We start from the raw sequence: 18,204 nt of genomic DNA, 5'->3' as shown, positions 1-18,204 counted from the left end.
ATCAGGCCGCCATCTTGTAAAAAGGGGACAAGAGTGGCGACTCTACAAACTATAGCTTAAAGTACCAATGACCCTCTAGACGCATTAAAAAATAAATTTGCGTGTTTTAAAAAACGTATTTAAGTAACTTTTCAATGGACTAAACGTAAAATCTGCCGCGGAGCTTCGGTCGCGTACTTTCGGCATAGTGTGTTTAGACATTAATGATCCCCTAGCGTGTGTATATATATTGTGTGTAATACAGTCGTGTCCATTATGACCTCTGTATTACTAATCATTAAGTATATCTTCTTCGTAATCTATATTAATATTATAAATACGAAAGTTCGTATGTTTGTTACCCACGCCAAAGGTACTAAACGAATTTTGATGAAACTTTGCAGAACTCCGTAAACCATATAAGGCTCTTTATACAGTTTTCGGACTATAGATGTACCCTCTTATTCATAAACACACTATACAAACCTATTTTAGTAAAACAACCACTATAATATGTTTTCTCTTTTTCATTTCGCTAAGGAGTGAAAGAAACAAAACTCTTTATAAGCTTATCATAACTTAAAATATTTGTATGAATAAGAGGGTTAGCCTGCAGTTTTGTCCGTAACAAATAATAAGTATAGATACGGACGGAGTCGCGGGCTAGATTTAGTAATACCTACAAAAACAAGTTAGTTCATACGATTGGAAATAAGCTGGCGAATCAAATGAACAACCTGTGGCCTTTATTAAGTTTTTTGTTGTTAATTATAAACAAGTTACCTGTGTGATATTGTAGATGATCGTGTGGTGTCGTCGCGGGCGCATCAATATGGCGTCCCAGAAATGTAAAATATTATTGTGCTTTTTCACTTTATTCTTGTTTGTGAGAGGGGAATTGAATCTTGAAGACGGTATGTATATAATTTGATACTTTTTACGTTAATAAGTTTATATAATTTAGTAGTTTTGGTGTTTATCATCACAATTCCATTTAAACATACCTTTTGTAAGTTTGTCCATATTAGTATGTATTTAGAATATACGTATATACTAACCATATTAGTATATAAGTATGTTTATCAGTTACTTGGTCACCGTAGTACAAGCTCTGCTTATTTTGGAATCAGATGACTTTGTGTTAGTTGTTCAATGATATTTGTATGTTTCTTTTTCACGTAAAGACTACTGATTGGGTTTTATGTAATTTGTCACCGATTATATTTTTAACCTGGATTAACACATGATAGGTTTTCCTTTTAACTTGAGGGCTCTTTCCACGCAGAACACAGAAATCGCGGGCAGAAACTAATAGATTATTATTACAAAAAGTAACTTTTCCCGACTTAAAAAAAGGAGGATGTATTACATATTGTCGAAAGATTGTTTTTTAGTAAGTTGTAATGATAAAGACATAAATCTTACTATTTATTTATTATCTACAATATTTATTATAGCAGGCTTAACCCTAATGCGACAAACAATTTAAGGTAAAAGCTGGCTTTTACTATAATTACTTGCTCTCAAAATAGCTCCAAAATGACGTATAGTCCAGGCCATCTCAATAAATGATTATGGTAAATTTTCCTCATAGCTAGGTAACTACCTGACCAGAGATTGTTCGTGGCCTTACTCAGTATTCGACATAGTTATCAATATATTTCCGGAAAAACTTAAATGAAGTATACACTGAATTCCTTGCTTTTAAATATAAATATCATCGAACAACTCACACTCGGTCATTAAATTCCAAACTAAGCAGAGCTTGTACTATGGTAACCAAATAACTGATAAACATAGTCATGATTTACAGCCATCAACATTTTGGTCTGCCTCCGTGGCGAAGTGGTTTAGGTTGCCACGCCGATACCAATATGTCGGGAGGTCGTGGGTTCGATTCCCATACTGATGCGATCCACAAATAATTGTCGGGTCTGGCTGTGCTTTATGTCCGTTGTTTGTATGTTTGTCAAAGTCCCCGCGACACAAAAGTTATTCTTAGAGCAGGAGTTGTCTTCAAACCCGCTACTGTTTTAGAGGTAAGGTGACCACGTTAACCACTGAGCCGAACATGCAGTTATCTATTGGTGGAAAGGGGATCAAAATCCATAGTTTTTAGTTTATTGTAATCGTGGAAAAATGCAATAACCTAGTATTTTACTTAGAAGCGAAGTTTTTGTTAAACAGTCCATTTTTGCGCTTTTAAAACTGGAAATACGAATTAAAAAAATGAGGCAATCGTGTTAATCTGTTCATAAATCATTTTTTATGTATTTTCGTCTAGATATAATGACCAAAATCAAATTCGAAGGTCACAGACGTGATGCCACAGAATAAGTAATAGTACTACCGTACAGAAGGTCCACTTCTGAACAAAAGTGAAGTTTAGGCATAAAAAATTACCTACACTAACGACTGCCACACGAAATTGAAACTTATCGCGCTGCGCGAGCGTTCAAACTCCATTGGGTATCGCCGCGCGTCTCCTGTTTCACCGCCGGAACACAGGGTTATCACTAGTCGATATAAATATTAAAATAAATGAATAAAGAGAACAGTGTGTACCTATGCAAATACAATACTTCAAAACATGTTAATCTGTTCCTAATAGTGTCTGAAAAACCCATTAAGCATTATGAAATAAAATTATTATTGTATTGCTGTCTGACCATTAAATAAATATAGGTATCTACATAACTTATCTATAAGTAAAATCAAAGAAGCGAATAGAACGAACGATTGGCCGCCGCCGCCACTTTTTTAATAGGTAGATATTCCGTGGATTGCGCCGACGATATTAAAAAATGATATTTATATATTTATTATATTATTATGATATTTTCGATTCCGTGTTGTCTTTGTTCATGCACCCATAAACACTACAGTATCTTTTAGCTTTTTACGGGATTTCTGTTGTTTAGTTGAAATTTTTTTTTATTTAAACAGAAAACAGATTAAGAAAATAGATAAGTGTAGCTAGCACTAAATCGCGCGACGCGGTCAGCGAGCGCGCCGAGTGGCAACCTACCGAGATAGGCCGCATATGCGGCCCGGCGGCCGATCATACCTACTCTGCGGAGTGGAACCCCCCTGGTGATGCATTTAGAAAAACAAGTTAATTGTAACACTACAAAATTTAATTAACAAAATTGATCGTTTTTGGTTTAATTTGCCATAATCTTTTTCCTGTATTATTAATATCCTTGAACTGGTAGGAATTGATTTATAATATACCTAAAAGTGTGTTCGTAATACAAAGACAGCTCTCTTAACATAACAGTTGAACTAATCAACTCTATAAATTTACGATTAGTACTACAATTTTGCAATTTTCTAGAAATTTAAGAACTTTTATGAGATGAGAAAAGAATCCTATATGTTGCTCCACTACTTATTCCTTGCCTATATCAAATTTCAGTGCATTCTTTCCGGTAGTTTTTACGTGATGTTGGAACATACAGACAGACAGAAAAACAAATTGCAGATCCGGTATCAGTATCCGTTTCTTAACATTTCCCATTGGTTTTTTTTATATATTCAATGAACAGAATTGATCCCTCTACAGATTTATTATATGTATTGATAATGTGAACGAAATACGATATTATTTGTATCGTTCCAGGCTCTCCTTGCGTCGACGCAGGATTTAACGGCACATGTGTCTCTTTATACCGATGTGGATCAGCTACGATCATTTACACTTATGTAAGTACTTATCATTTTCTCGTTCTTGAGGAGATTTTGCCCAGCAGTGGGATAGTAATGGGTTAAAGAAAAAGTACCTTTATCCGAGTGATATAAGGTAACACCTCCCACGCAAGTGATCGACGGTTTGACTCCGAGGCTAAAGTAATGAGTTTTCGAAGTTAAGTGTGTATTAGAAAAAAATATCACTTACTCTAACAGTGAAAGAAAACATCGTGATGCAACCTTGCAGGCCTGAGAGTTCTTTAACAGTTTTGAAGGTATGCAAAGTCCCCAACCCGCACTTTGCCAGCGTGATCAACAAGGTCGAATCCCTCCCTCATTACGGGGGGAGACAGGGAGACATTTATGGGTTAAATTTCTTATTTTATTTTTTAACTTTCGATTGCTAACTTCTTCTCTACATTTTTAACATCTTTCAGATCAATGCTGGCTACGGGGAGCCTGAAATTCCACCGATGCCTGAGATATGTTCGTACAAGGGTGACACCCCTATCGTCTGCTGCACTGACTGCAAAATATCGGATGATGAGATGTGAGAAAACAATATTATGTAATACTAGATGTAATTGTTTAAAATTAAATAGATTTTTTCAATTATCATTTATCACAGTAACCAAAATCAAAAATGGTCAAATAGCGCAATCCTCTACAACTATCGAGTATCGACCGGCAAACTATCGAGAGGTTTTGTGTGAAAATCTCACCAGCGCCTCTAGCGGGTGTCATAGGAACTTTTCTTGAGGTACATTTTAAATGTCAAAATTTCTGTACTCGATAATACCGACCGTAGAGAATGGCGCTATAGTGATAGACGGATAGACATACTCATTATATTTACTTCTATATACTAGCATACCGAGCTAAGTCACTTTTAACTTATGAGGCTAAATAATGGAAGACAGTTTATAATGAAAAACAAGTTATAAAAATATTCGTTATATACCTACTATTTTAGAAATAAAGGCTACGTCGTTACACCAAATGGAAGCCCAAGGATAAAGAAAGGACCCAAAGCTCTTGATAGTAAGTAAACAATAATTTCTACTTTACATTTCTACCTATAATTCTCTCTTTCCGGGCCCGCGGAGTTTGGTAACATATACCCGTTATATGACAATAGTTACCCCCATATTACATGGGACTAAAATTGTTATGGGCGAAACGAGGGTATAACTATGTCTATCTTAATACGCTGAAAAAAACATGCTTCATATGAGCATTTATCAAAAATCTTTGATTGCTATTCCATTTAGTTTAAGAAATCTATACTAATATAATAAAGCTGAAGAGTTTGTTTGTTTGTTTGATTGTTTTATTGTTTGATTGTTTGATTGTTTGATTGTTTGATTGTTTGATTGTTTGATTGTTTGATTGTTTGATTGTTTGATTGTTTGATTGTTTGATTGTTTGATTGTTTGATTGTTTGTTTGTTTGTTTGTTTGTTTGAACGCGCTAATGTCGGGAACTACTGGTCCGATTTGAAAAATTCGTTCAGTGTTAGATAGCCCATTTATCGAGGAAGGCTATAGACTATATATCATCACGCTACAACCAATAGGAGCAGAGTAACAGTGAAAAATGTTACAAAAACGGGGAAAATTATGATTATCTTAAGTGACGCAAGCGAAGTTGCGCGGGTTAGCTAGTCATATTAAAAGTAGTCAACTTCACCGTATACACCCTAATAGTGCCTTGTATGCGTTGTATATTTCAGAATGTTACGACTACTTCCAACGCCTTCCATATCCGTGCCGAGGGAACGGGGTGGTGGAGGTCGAGAGGATTGTTGAAGATAAGAACCCACATTGTCATCAATATGGTATCCATGTTTCATTAGCCGTTGGAGGGCGTAATGCCGAGAGATGGGAGTTCCCACACATGGTAATAATCGTCTCTATCACCTCCAATGACATTTAAAATGTAATGCACGAATAGTTACCACAGCGTCCGCTGGAGGCGCTGATCAGATATTCATACAAACTTCTCTGCCATTTTTCTCAGTCATTTCTGTATTGTGCCACATATGTGTTATCGACAAACTATAAAGTCACATGGTAATAAATTAATAATCAAATAAATGAGCTTGCGACTCTGGCCAAGAGCGAAAATGATGCATGTCTTTAAAAATTGTGTTAAGGTATTATCAGGTACGCAAATGTTTCATTATAAAATTCCTTAGAATACGCTCCGTGAAGAGTGAAGTGATACCTTATAATGCCGATTCTCATGGTGAGCATTTTGAGTAGGTCTGAGTATCGGCCAACCTCTATTTTTCATACCCCTTAGTGAGGGTCAGAGCCCATTCGTCCCCTAAGATTCGCACCCTGTGCCCACTCGTCCCCTGGAACTTTTGAGGGGCCCATTCGTCCCCTGAAGAATATTCATTTTTATTCATTCTTCTAATATAAGTACATGTATATGTGTATACTGCAGCTTGGTAGTCCTGGTACAGTCGCGCAGAAAAGGCTATAATAATAAATATAGTATTTCGGTAGATATCATGTTTATTTCAAATAAGATTAACACATACAAAATCACAATGTCTTAGAAACTAACAAAATGCAACTGTTTTACAAAAATCAGTCTTGATTGACCATCATATAAATCAACATTAAATTTATTAAATTTATATAAAATATGCAGAAAAAATAGAACACATATCAACAGTAAATAATTACTTCTTATTTTTTTGTATATTTACCAACTACATACATGCAAAATCATGACGGATTATCATTCATCATAGCTCTTTTTTCAATGATCTGTTATGATTTATTAAATTAATTCCGTTAATAAACTGTTCACAAGTGTATTATGTTAACCGTTTCTTATGTAAAAGATAGCTAATTTTATCTCAGGGGACCAATAGGCACCTGAATAGGTGCCGAATCTTTAACTTATATTGTATATATATTATAGGGGACGAATGGGTACCTTAAAAATAATATTTTTTATTGAAATATTAATTGGTCCCCTACCAGGAGACCAATGGGCACCTATGTAGGGGCCGAATCTACAACTTTTATACTAGGGGACGAATTTTAGGGGACGAATGGGCTCTGACCCCTTAGTGATGAGGGTTGCTCTCCCCAACATTTATTTTTATTTATATGGCAAAACAACGTTTGTCGGGTCAGCTAGTTAATTATATGTGTTTGGCATTTGTCGCAGGCGCTGCTAGGTTTCGGAGACGAGCAGGAGTCAGCTCAGTGGCTGTGCGGCGGCACTGTCATCAGCGAGAGATACATCCTCACAGCGGCACATTGTGTGAACTCTGGAGCATTGTACGTCGTTAAATAATTTTATTGTAATGGCACTTAACAACACTACGGGCTAGCTAAACAGCTTGCAAATAACCTTCTACTAAATAATAATACTGACTGACATAAAAATACATGTTACATCCTGAGGGCGCGTTCACACTTTGTCGTAACGATTAATTTATCGTTGGACTGTCGTCTCTAGCTGTTCCCATTATGACGATTGTTTGTCGTCAAAAATGTTATCGTTTAGTGACTGTTGTATCTAGCCATCCCCACTGTCACGATAATCTGTCATCACTGCAAAAAATGTCGTAGACGACAGTAAGCCGTTTCGTTCTATATGTGAACACCTCTATTTAAACATATAAGCCACGACACTTAAAACTACACGATTATCTGTCGTCATGACATAGTGGAAACGCGCCCTAAGACTGATACTATGGTATATAATTTATTATTCTTATATCTTGTTTGCTTTTCCAGAGGTCGAGTGGCGTTCGCTGCATTGGGTCTTTTAAAACGCAGTGATCCCTTAGAACTTTGGAAGGTACATAAAATAAAGAGAGCGGTCATTCACCCGGAGTACAAACCACCTTCCAAATACAATGATATCGCTCTCCTGGAGACAGAAACTGAGTAAGTGTTTTAAAATACCTTTGCGCTACTGGCTAAGTAACAACAGCCGCATGGATCAGTCTCTGAGGTTAAGCTACGCTTGTCGAGGTTGATTTGTGGATGGGTGACCATATTTTACGTACCAAGCTCCTTCGTGTTTCGAAAGGCACGTTTGACGAATTGTGGGTTCTAATAAGTGGGTGGTGAGATAACAGGAAATACTTTTTGAGCAGCTGATACTGAGTTTAAGTTAAATAATGTCTTTAGATCATATAAAGAATTCGTATACTCTATATAAAGCAACCTTTAATGTTTGTTCTGTTAATTTTAGGATAGAATTCGGCAAGGACCTGCTCCCAGCGTGCCTGGACACTGGTGATACAAGAAGCAAATATGATGACTCCGCTGATGCTTCAGGCTGGGGGCAGCTTGGACATAAGAATCCTTTAGCTGATACGTTGCAAGTGGTAGGTCACTGGTATAACGAAAAATTATTGACTCAGCTGCCTATTTTATATAAATTAGAACAATACACGTTTGGCGCAGAGGATAACGTGGTCGCCTATTTTATCATCGTAGCCCAACGTGTGGTGGTTCGAATCCCATGCCGAACAAATTTAATATCTGTGTAATGCGCACGAGTAGCTGTATTTCATAAACTTCTGCCTACACCTTCGGGGATAATAGGCCTGATATTATGCATGTACTTAGTACTAGCTGGCCCGCGCAACTTCGCTTGCGTCACATAAGAGAGAATGTGTGTAATTTTCCCCGTTTTTTGTATTTTTTTTTACTGGTACTCTGCTTCTATTGGTAGTAGCGTGATGATATATATATATAGCCTTCCTCGATAAATAGCCTATCTAACACTGAAATAATTTTTCAAATCGGACAAGTAGTTCCTGAGATTAGCGCGTTCAAACAAACAAACAAACTCTTCAGTTTATAATATTAGTATAGATCTGAAACTACACCAACCAGTACCGTGATTTTACTCGCTCTTCAAAGCACGCAGACGCTCAGTTCAAGTATTAATATGCGGCCACCCATCCGTAGCATGTACACACTAAGGTTTGGTGGCTTCAACCACAGTCAGTACTCATGAAGTTTTTTTTCTAAGGTGACCCTGAGAGAATACAACGAGACGGAATGCTCTACATCATATCCTATACATCGACACATGAAGCGAGGGTATGATCATGCTACACAGATGTGCTTTGGCTCTCATAGCAAAGTTACTGATACATGCCAGGTAATTCATTTTGTTCAGATAAAATTTCTTATAGTACAGTAATAATTATCACTCGCTCTAACGGCGAAGGAAAATGGTGATGAAACCTTTCATGCCTAAAATTGATTAATACATTTCTTGAGAGCATGCAAAGTTCCCAAGCCACACTTGACTATTGTGATGGACTCAAGGCCTAGCGCTTTTGGTAGGAGAACCTTGCCCAGCAGTGGGACTGTAATTGGTTTTTGTGTTAGCTGAAGGGTATAAACATTCCTGCCTCCCTTTTGTTGAAAGCTCGGAACCAAAGGATAGACGTCAATGTCTTTTCCTAGTGATATATTAGACATCATTACTAGTTGTTCCAACGGTAAAGGAAAAAAACTGTAATAAAATCTTACAAGCTTGAGACCGATTTTAACAGTCTTTGAAGGGATGCAATTTTTCCAACCTCATGCTTCATTCCAGAAGAAAACTATTACCCAGATGGAGGACATTTTGTTTTATTTATATTTTCAGGGCGACAGCGGCGGTCCTCTTCAATACAACGATCGCAAATGTCTTTACTTTGCCCTGGGAGTGACGTCCACAGGGAGGGACTGCGGCACTCTGGGCACTCCCGGCATCTACACCAGAGTGTCTCACTATGTGCCCTGGATCGAGGACATCGTGTGGCCTGAGTGAAGACTATTTTGGAAGTTCTAAATGATGCCAATAAACTTTCATAAAAAAATGTATTTAATTTTCACTCCGCATCCCTCTCCATTTTCAAGGGCAGGTGCGTAGTATTTGTAACTGCCGGTCTTGTATGACAAGATTTATGGATGTGAATGAGGCAAGAGAAGTTTGTAAAGATCGTGCCAATTGGCATTCTTTGGCGTCTGCCTACCCCTATGGAAACAAGGTTTGATTTTATGTATGTTTGGATTCAGTTAATGTTGTTATTCAATTTTATAATGTACTAGCTGACCCGCGCAACTTTGCTTGCGTCATAATTTTCCCCGTTTTTGTAATATTTTTTACTGGTACCGCGCTCCTATTGGTCGTAAGCGTGATGTTATGTATATAGATGACAGCCTTCCTAAATAACTAAGCTATCCAACAGTAACATATTTTTTTCAATTCGAAACAGTAGTTCTTGAGATTTGCGCGTTCAACCAACCAAAAAAACTCTAAAATGTTTTAATACTTGCGGTTACGACCGGTAATCGGTTGCAGCTCCTAACAATATCGATGATATGTAAATAATAATATTTAAATTGCATAAAGTTTACGCGATTATAAAATAATTGTTTCACAGTTTCTTTAAAGCACTTCTTATTGTCTTACATCAGGGTCGCTGACGGAAGATTCTGTACCCCACGCAAGACATGGTGACACGTTGAATACGCGTCCGCGCTAGTATGATGAGAAGGTGTCATGGGAAGGCATTACAATAAAACGCAATTTTCACTAACGCTTAGAATTAAAAACAAGGACAGAAAATATAATAATATTTATTGCCATTTTCACTTTTCTAAACTACTGTATTTACTCAGGCCACACGATGTCCTCAATCCAGGACAGATAGTGAGACACCCTGGTGTAGATGCCTGGAGTGCCCAGGATGCCGCAGTCTCTTCCCGTGGACGTCACTCCCAGGACTGTGTAGAGGCAATCTTCCTCGTTGATTTGGAGTGGACCGCCGCTGTCACCCTAAATCAGAAAATAAATATAAAGCATGGATGTTTAATTAGATGTTTAAATCGATTGATATTTGTTACTTTATCACGCAAAAACTGCGGATCAATGGTATAAAGATCATGACATTTTATATTTTAGAGCAATATTTAAGATACTTTTGGCGCTGGAAATTATTTCACACGGACAAAGTGGTGGGCAGAAAATATAGTTTATAACCTAGATTAACACCTAGGATATCCTTTTACCCGGAAATCTCTTCACGGGGAAGTATTTTAGTCCATATTTAAATTTGAATGATGGCTTTAGTACCGATACCCCAAAATTAAACCCTACGCGTACTTGCTTGAGAAGCAAAACAATGTTTGTGTAACAAGTAAAAAAACATTTTTTTAGCACATTTCTTGAGGATATACCAGAGGAAATACTTGCCCACGAATGGGACAAGTTATGGGTCAAAAATAAAAGTAAATTACCTGGCAAGTATCAGACACTTTGCTATGGGATCCATAGCACATCTGGGAGGAGTGATCATACCCTCGCTTCATGTGTCGATGAACAGGATATGATGTAGAGCATTCCGTCTCGTTGTACTCCACCAGGGTCACCTTGAACAACGCCATGGTCATGGTCAACGCCAGTTACTGGTGTCCTTCTTTTGCTGGACAGATTGTAACAGACTAGACTTGCAAGTTGTTTTCTTTGGCTTCGAACTTGAGGTAGATAAATATAGGTCATAGGTATTATGTTGGCTGTAAATTACTTATTATTTCTCAACCAGTTTCTTTTCAGTTTATATTTGATTAATAGAATCGGGGGCGTCGTTTGCGCAAAAGTAAAAAAACTTTTACTTTCATCACCCATTTTAATTCGTTAGGAGATGATTATTTAAAAACACTGATACATTTGTTTATTTCTTTACGAAAATAGCTCTGAAAATAACGAAATTTCATGCAAAGTTTCATCCCCCATTTAACTAATAAATCTTTTCTTAAATGTAAATTATAAAACCCCCTGTACAAATTTAAATTTTCTAATTTCTGTAGTTTAGGCTGTGCGATGATTATCAGTAAGTTAATCAATCAGCTACGGGCGGGTTGCAACTCGAAAAGAAAGGTAACTGTACTCACCACTTGCAATGTATCAGCTAACGATTGCCTGTGTCCAAGCTGCCCCCAGCCAGAAGCATCAGCTGTGTTGTCATACACGTATCTAGGACCTCCAGTATCCAGACAGGCTGGCAGGAGGTCATCGCTAAATTCAATCCTAAAATAAGGAGAACAGGTCCATTATTAAAATTACTATAAACTTGAAGAGTATTATGTGACCACAAAACATAGCTAATTATAACACAATAGCCTTTCAGCCTTATAGCTCGAGGGGACTGGTAAGAGATCAGGCACAGAACACACGTTTTAATTCAAGGTAGGTTAAGAAAATAAAGAAAAGAACGTGGTAAAGAACACTACACACAAATACTTCAGTCGTTGAGAATTGGTTTAAAGAGTAAAGTATGGATTTATTTTTGTAGGACCAGAAAGTTAAAAGTACGGGCAAACACAGATGAGCGACTTTTCTTAAATATACCTCTACAAAATGCTGTACCTTAATGCTTTTTATGCGCTATAAAAAGGACGTAAGGAATAGTCCTTCCTTTTTTGCAGGACATAGGATCGAAGGATGATTTTCTCGATCTTTATCTGCTACAACTAAATACTAAGTTACAATAAACACTTACTCAGTTTCAGTCTCCAGTAGAGCGATATCGTTGTATTTGGAAGGTGGTTTGTACTCCGGGTGAATGACCGCTCTCTTTATTTTATGTACCTTCCAAAGTTCTAAGGGATCACTTCGCTTCAGAATCCCCAAGGCAGCAAATGACACTTGACCTCTGATAAAAAAACAACGTTGGTGAAACACTAGGAATGTGGACTATACCGACAAATCAGTAGAGAGCTGATCTTGGCATTTATCTAGATTCTTATACATTGTGTATTTTTTTTTTGCTGTATCAAACAGGCTATACCAAAAAAAGAAATCCTTCATGCCATGCCTCAGGGAGGAGCTCAGGGATATGTCGGGCTGTCACCCCGGCTTCTAGTTTAATAGGTATGCTAACAAAAAATCCGACGGGGTTCCTTCGACTGCCACCATTAATGCGGCCCGGACGCGGTACCTTCCTACAGATACTCTGCGTTCAGTCTTGGGCAAATAGTTCGCAAGTTCACAAGATAGATTTGTCTTCTTTTTCCATGCATGATTACTAAGTTGTTGGATTATATATAAATAAAAAACGTACAGTTGTCTCGAGTGTATACAATGTGCCGCTGTAAGGATGTATCTCTCGCTGATGACAGTGCCGCCGCACAGCCACTGAGCTGACTCCTGTTCGTCTCCGAAACCCAGCAGCGCCTGCGACGAAACTTAATATTTAGTTTTTAATAGTTTCCAGAGTAAAGTTTTGCTGGTTGGTTCTTGTAAATTGTGATTTTTTAAAGCAATTATAATTGAAAAATGAGAGTCAATAGTTTTTTAATATAACTTGAAGAAAGTATTTGTTACTTAAGACGCTGAACAATTGCAATTGAACGTCCGCCAGTTTCGGTAGTCGATTTCGGCCTTGTTAAATTATTAGGTACACTCTCATAATCGACAACTGTCCCACTTTTGGACACGGACCCGTGAAAAAGGGAGTCTTTCTACGACCTTCGCCAAGTGCTGATTAGAAAAAGACTACAGGTAGGCGGTCTTTACACTCTGTTTTAGAGAGAAAAACGATGATGCCGACTTCACCTAACGTAGGATAAAGACAAGACAGAAGAGATTTACCATGTGCGGGAACTCCAATCTTTTGGCGTCTCTCCCGCCCGCTGTAAGTGGCACTTTGATAGTAAATTGATGGCAATGTGCATTTTCGTCAGCCAGGAATTTGTATGCGGACACAGGCTCTGTACCTCGACACTTGTATGGTAGACGCTGAAAGTAGTCGTAGCATTCTGAAAATAGGATAAATAGAGTATGATTATACTTAGAGCTCAAACAATAGGATAGTTAACAAAAAAATATAAAATTGTACCCTTAAAAGCACCTTTCAAAAGGCTCATTGTTAATTCTTTTCGTTTATAATGTTGACATTTAAAAATTATTACAGACTGAATGAAACATTTTATTAGACACTGATTTGATTCCAACAAAAATACACAACTCTGAGGTGACTATATCGTAATTCAGTGCTAAAATGAGTTTTTAACTTTTCAGTATTTTCTGGCAATGCGCTGGAGTCTGCCCCCTTAAATTACCTCCTACATTAAAAGTGTTAAAAGTACAAAATTAAGAGGTTCACGTTAACTTACTGTCTAAAGCTTTGGGTCCTGACTTCTTCATCGCAAATCCACTTGGAGTAATTATGTAGTCTTTATAACTGAAACATATAATAGGTAGTTGATCAAATAATATTAAGGCTCTTCTTTTTGCCCCCAAAGTTATAAGTATTTTGAAATATTGGCATAACAAACGTTGCCTTAGCTTTGTGGAGTATGTAAATTGGAGACAAAAGTCATTCGTAGCTCAGAGAACACGAAAGTAGTTGACAAATTTATCTTGCGAGTGGTTTTCTGCTACATAAACAGTTCTTCAACTACGTGCTTTCGTGTGATACTCAACTACCGTACAGGTGGCTGGTAGTATAAAGAAACCTGGGAGGTGTGAAATATTGCTTTGAAATACAACTTATTTAACTTAACCCCTGGTGGTGAATGATATACTGTATTCATACCTCTCATCATCAGATATTTCGCAGTCAGTGCAGCACACTATAGGCGTGTCATCCTTGTAGGAACATATCTCTGGCATTGGTGAAATTTTTTCAGGGTTAAGGTGGCCGGCAGTCCGCTGAAATTTTTGAAATTTAGATTGCTTCTGCGGTTCAGAGTATGTACAAATGTCTTGGTCGGCCAAAGTGAAGTTAGTTAAATATTATTTTTCCTTCTTATTATTTTCTTACTATGTTAAATAGTCCATTTATTGACTTTTTTCAATAACATTTGTCATAATATTTTTGAACTCATTTGTCTTAATATTTTCAGTAATGTTTGTTTGATTACTTACGTAAAAGTAGGTAAGTGCAGCTGATTCACATCGATATATAGAGACACAAGTACCATCAAATCCATCAGTAATACAAGCGGATCCTGTGAAAAAATCTATACTTATATACTTATACTAATTATAAATTACTAATCTATATTCTATATAATACTATAAAGCTAAAGAGTTTGTTTGTTTGTTTGAACGCGCTAATCTCAGGAACTACTGATCAGATTTGAAAAATTCTTTCAGTGTTAGATAATCTATTTATTGAGGAAGGCTATAGGGGGCTATATATATATCATCACGCTGCGACCAATAGGAGTGGAGTAGCTACGAGAAATGTTACAAAAACGGGGAAAATTATGACGCATTCTCTCTTATGTGACACAAGCGAAGTTGCGCGGGTCAGCTAGTAAATACTAATGATATTTTCCAGACCCGCTTCACAGTTAAAAAACTTATGTCTAGGGAGTTTTTTATTTTAGAATCAATCTTTGTTGTATAAAATCACGAATAATCGTGATCAAGTTTTTAAAGTTAATTTTGCGCATGGAACGAAGTTGTCTAATTTAATTGATCTTTGATTTTTTGTAGCTTCGAACGTCGTTTTGAATTTCGGTAGATGTATTGAAAATCAGTGCTGTGCCTAGCACAACGTATACCTACTGAGCTGTAGCCCTTTGTTGCACATAAATGTACTGACCAGTTATTAAGTTCTGTATTTGTGATGTTTCTTTATGTGTAACAAAAATAAATGGTTTAAATGGTATTTTATTGTGCAGATTTTGTAATAAGTAAGTATACTTTATCATATTGTAACTTATCAAAAGATTTAGACAAAAACAATTCTACGTTGTCTATCCCAATTACTTATATTCCCATTTCCGCATAGTTGGAATCACAGCCAGTTGTGCTCACCGGTCCGTGAACGATCTTGTGGGTTAAGCAACCGTTGGCGCGGTCATTCCATAGATGGGTGACCGCATAGTGGTATTTGAACTGAGAGTCTCCGTGTTTCGGAGGGCACGTAAAAAGTCGGTCCCGGTTGTTGTCAATTAAGTTAACAGTTGTTAAGCCACGTCAAAGGCCTTTCGGGCGGCTTGAACAACTTTGACATTAGGTTGACCACTAACCATACGATAGATAGAATTGATAGTAAGGTACCCGCGGGTATTAAGGCCTAGCTAAGGGAGATTTGTAATAAAATGAAGAATATCCAATATAATCAACCAGTTTTTATAATAATCAGTCATGTACTTATATTACTACCGAGTTTAAACAAAAAATAGCTTCTAAAGCTTAAAACTAAAACATTATATCACTTTTAAAAAAACGCTGTCTTTAGGCCTTATTATAATAGGGTAGGGTAAAAAGGCCTATACTATAAACTATTCAAAAATCAACTTAAACTAAGTAAATTAGTATTCTTGACATCAATAATCATTAACATAAGGCAATAGAAAGCATAGTAGTCTTAATAAATGAAATAAATTGTCCTTATTCGCATCCATCAGGACATTGAAAATCATCAGTATATTCTGCAGTCAAACCGACACAATCTTCGTGGTACCACTTGGAGCATCGCGAACATTGCCTCATTGCATCATCCATTCTATATTCTCTGCAGGCATGACAGTAGCGATATTTTTTTTTTTGTGATTAATTTTTGTCAGATCGCCTTCTGACCACAATGATCGTTTGGGAGGCATCGTGACTGTAAGCACTGAAAACAATAATAAATAATTTGAAAATATAAACCACGTATATACTACCCGCTAACAAACATTTTTAATACACGCTCCTACTTATATAGCAGTTAAAAAAGCAGGAGTATAATAAGGCCTATTGTAAAATTTTATAGGCCTTAATATCCGCCAACCACCTATTTACAGAAAATAATAATAATATAATTTTTATAAAGTACAAGTCGCTTAAAACGGTAATCTACGGACAAGCATACCTTAATGAATAAGCGGACAGTCAATACAGGTTTGTAAATATGATATTTTCTAAACAACTTACGTTTTACTGGAGTCAATTTTTATAATTCGTGCTGCTGAACCGCACTTCTGAATTACTTCGACGATATTTGCGGGGGGAGAAGTGCTAGAGTGCGTCCGCCACTTCGCAGCGACTCGTATACTCTCTGAGCTTGTGTGACAGTAATCTTGATCGTCAACTACTGTTTTAAGTACGTTTTTTGTTATTTAGGCCTTATTACCCGACAGGCCTTAATACCCGCAGGTACCTTAGTTAGACTAACCTAACACTTACTCTTTAATAAATAAAGTAATACTTAAAATTATGTTTTGAATGTCTAATGTTAGCTTAAACCACAATTTTTAAGCGTTTTGTCGGTATTTCTTCGACTTATTTTTAAAGAAAATAATAAACAAAATTCTATACATACCATCTTTAAGATTCAACTCGCCTCTCACAAAGCAAAACAAAATGAAGAAATAAAATAATATTGCACATTTTTCGGACGCCATATCGATGTGCCCACACCGACACCACACACCCATATCATCTAGTATTTTATCATATTACCGAACTAATCGAGATGAGGTCTAGACATAACCTGTTTTATAGTAACAACAAAAAAAAACGCTCGCCTGATTTGACTCACACTAACACGGCAAGTTAAAATAAAAGCTTTTAAAACGAAGGCTTCGCGCAAACGGGCCTCTGATGGTACTCCCGGTGGCTTCCCGTGATGCACGTTCTTCAGTTAGTCCACTGAAATGTAACATTTTTCAGGCCTTAGCTTGTGTTTTTCAGAGAACGCAATTTTGCTTTTTAAAGTGTAGAGAGCTTTGTAAAAGCTAAATTTCAATTTTGTGGGGTCGCCACATAGTGGCTTTCAAATAGTTGTCAACTGAGATACGTGATAGTCCCCAAGATCAAAACAAACAAAATATCGACTGTGTATAAGCTGATGTAGTAAGTCCACGTGATAGTCACAGATAAGACTCTAACGTATACAACTAGGGTTCAAGTGTTACATTTTTTATCTACACGCCAAATCTATACATAAAAATATATTTGAAGTCTGTCTGTGACATTGAAATGAGTATTTTTGTCACGATATCAACACATCTTAAGACTATTTCTGGCGCAGTACATTATTTACATATTATATTACGTTGACGACGGCATACAAAGTCCCCAACCCGCACTTGGCCAGCGTGGTAAACTCTAGGCCTAATCCCTCAATCATTTGGGAGAAGACCCTTGGCCAGCAATGGGACAGTTATGGGTTAAAAATTGGCAACAATATACCGATTTTAATGGGATTAATATATAAACAGAAGTTATTTTAAAGCTTAATAGTAATAAGAAGATTAGGGTTCTTGCGTGTAACTTGAGTCACTACCAACGAAGTAAGAATTTATTAATACGAGTGAAACCACGAGGCATTGGTCACTCAACATTGAATCGAACGCGTATTTATTATAAAGTATTATTTTATTGAATTAATATCGTTACATCGACCTCTGGCGCCATGATCGCATGCGTTACGTCCACCCCTAGCAAATGCGGATTGCCTACTAAAGTGTGCGCCGTCTGCGTTAGCGCGCGTTGAAGCAAACGTTCAATTTTTTTCACACACTTTTTGTGCGGAGCGGCGCGGCGCGGCGC

At 37.0% G+C, this 18,204-nt stretch overlaps 2 protein-coding genes across 2 annotated transcripts; one reads left to right on the top strand and one right to left on the bottom strand.

Annotated features, from left to right (window-relative positions):
• Positions 1–662: 662 nt before the first annotated feature.
• LOC142983986 (mast cell protease 1A-like) lies at positions 663–9,527 on the top strand. The gene is made up of 10 exons (XM_076131249.1): positions 663–893; positions 3,602–3,684; positions 4,107–4,219; positions 4,643–4,710; positions 5,402–5,568; positions 6,859–6,971; positions 7,434–7,586; positions 7,897–8,032; positions 8,686–8,817; positions 9,313–9,527. Exons 1-10 carry the CDS (start codon positions 779–781, stop codon positions 9,475–9,477), a joined length of 1,245 nt encoding a protein of 414 aa, XP_075987364.1. The 5' UTR covers positions 663–778; the 3' UTR covers positions 9,478–9,527.
• A 743-nt stretch (positions 9,528–10,270) lies between these two features.
• LOC142983889 (venom protease-like) lies at positions 10,271–17,122 on the bottom strand. Its single transcript, XM_076131066.1, has 10 exons — positions 16,973–17,122; positions 14,581–14,663; positions 14,249–14,364; positions 13,827–13,894; positions 13,303–13,469; positions 12,773–12,885; positions 12,212–12,364; positions 11,604–11,739; positions 10,950–11,081; positions 10,271–10,488 (listed from the first exon to the last, which is right to left on the bottom strand). The coding sequence occupies exons 1-10, from the start codon at positions 17,085–17,087 to the stop codon at positions 10,324–10,326; spliced, it is 1,248 nt and encodes a 415-aa protein (XP_075987181.1). The 5' UTR covers positions 17,088–17,122; the 3' UTR covers positions 10,271–10,323.
• Positions 17,123–18,204: the final 1,082 nt, after the last annotated feature.

This window comes from Anticarsia gemmatalis, chromosome 25 (assembly GCF_050436995.1).
Source record: "Anticarsia gemmatalis isolate Benzon Research Colony breed Stoneville strain chromosome 25, ilAntGemm2 primary, whole genome shotgun sequence".
Taxonomy (NCBI): Eukaryota; Metazoa; Arthropoda; class Insecta; order Lepidoptera; family Erebidae; genus Anticarsia; species Anticarsia gemmatalis.
The sequence above is the reverse complement of the archived record's forward strand: the minus strand, read 5'-3'. Positions and strand labels throughout refer to the sequence as shown.

What these genes read in the sequence shown, in the direction of transcription:
- LOC142983889 (XM_076131066.1), bottom strand. Translation starts at nt 17,087, where the DNA reads ATGGGTGTGTGGTGTCGGTGTGGGCACATCGATATGGCGTCCGAAAAA. An exon ending in TGTATACACTCGAGACAACT is followed by an intron (nt 12,365 to 12,772) that starts GTACGTTTTTTA and finishes TTTTTTTATCAG; the next exon opens with AGGTCAAGTGTCATTTGCTG. An exon ending in CTACTGGAGACTGAAACTGA is followed by an intron (nt 11,740 to 12,211) that starts GTAAGTGTTTAT and finishes TCCTTATTTTAG; the next exon opens with GATTGAATTTAGCGATGACC.
- LOC142983986 (XM_076131249.1), top strand. Translation starts at nt 779, where the DNA reads ATGATCGTGTGGTGTCGTCGCGGGCGCATCAATATGGCGTCCCAGAAA. An exon ending in AAAATATCGGATGATGAGAT is followed by an intron (nt 4,220 to 4,642) that starts GTGAGAAAACAA and finishes CTACTATTTTAG; the next exon opens with AAATAAAGGCTACGTCGTTA. An exon ending in TGTGTGAACTCTGGAGCATT is followed by an intron (nt 6,972 to 7,433) that starts GTACGTCGTTAA and finishes TTGCTTTTCCAG; the next exon opens with AGGTCGAGTGGCGTTCGCTG.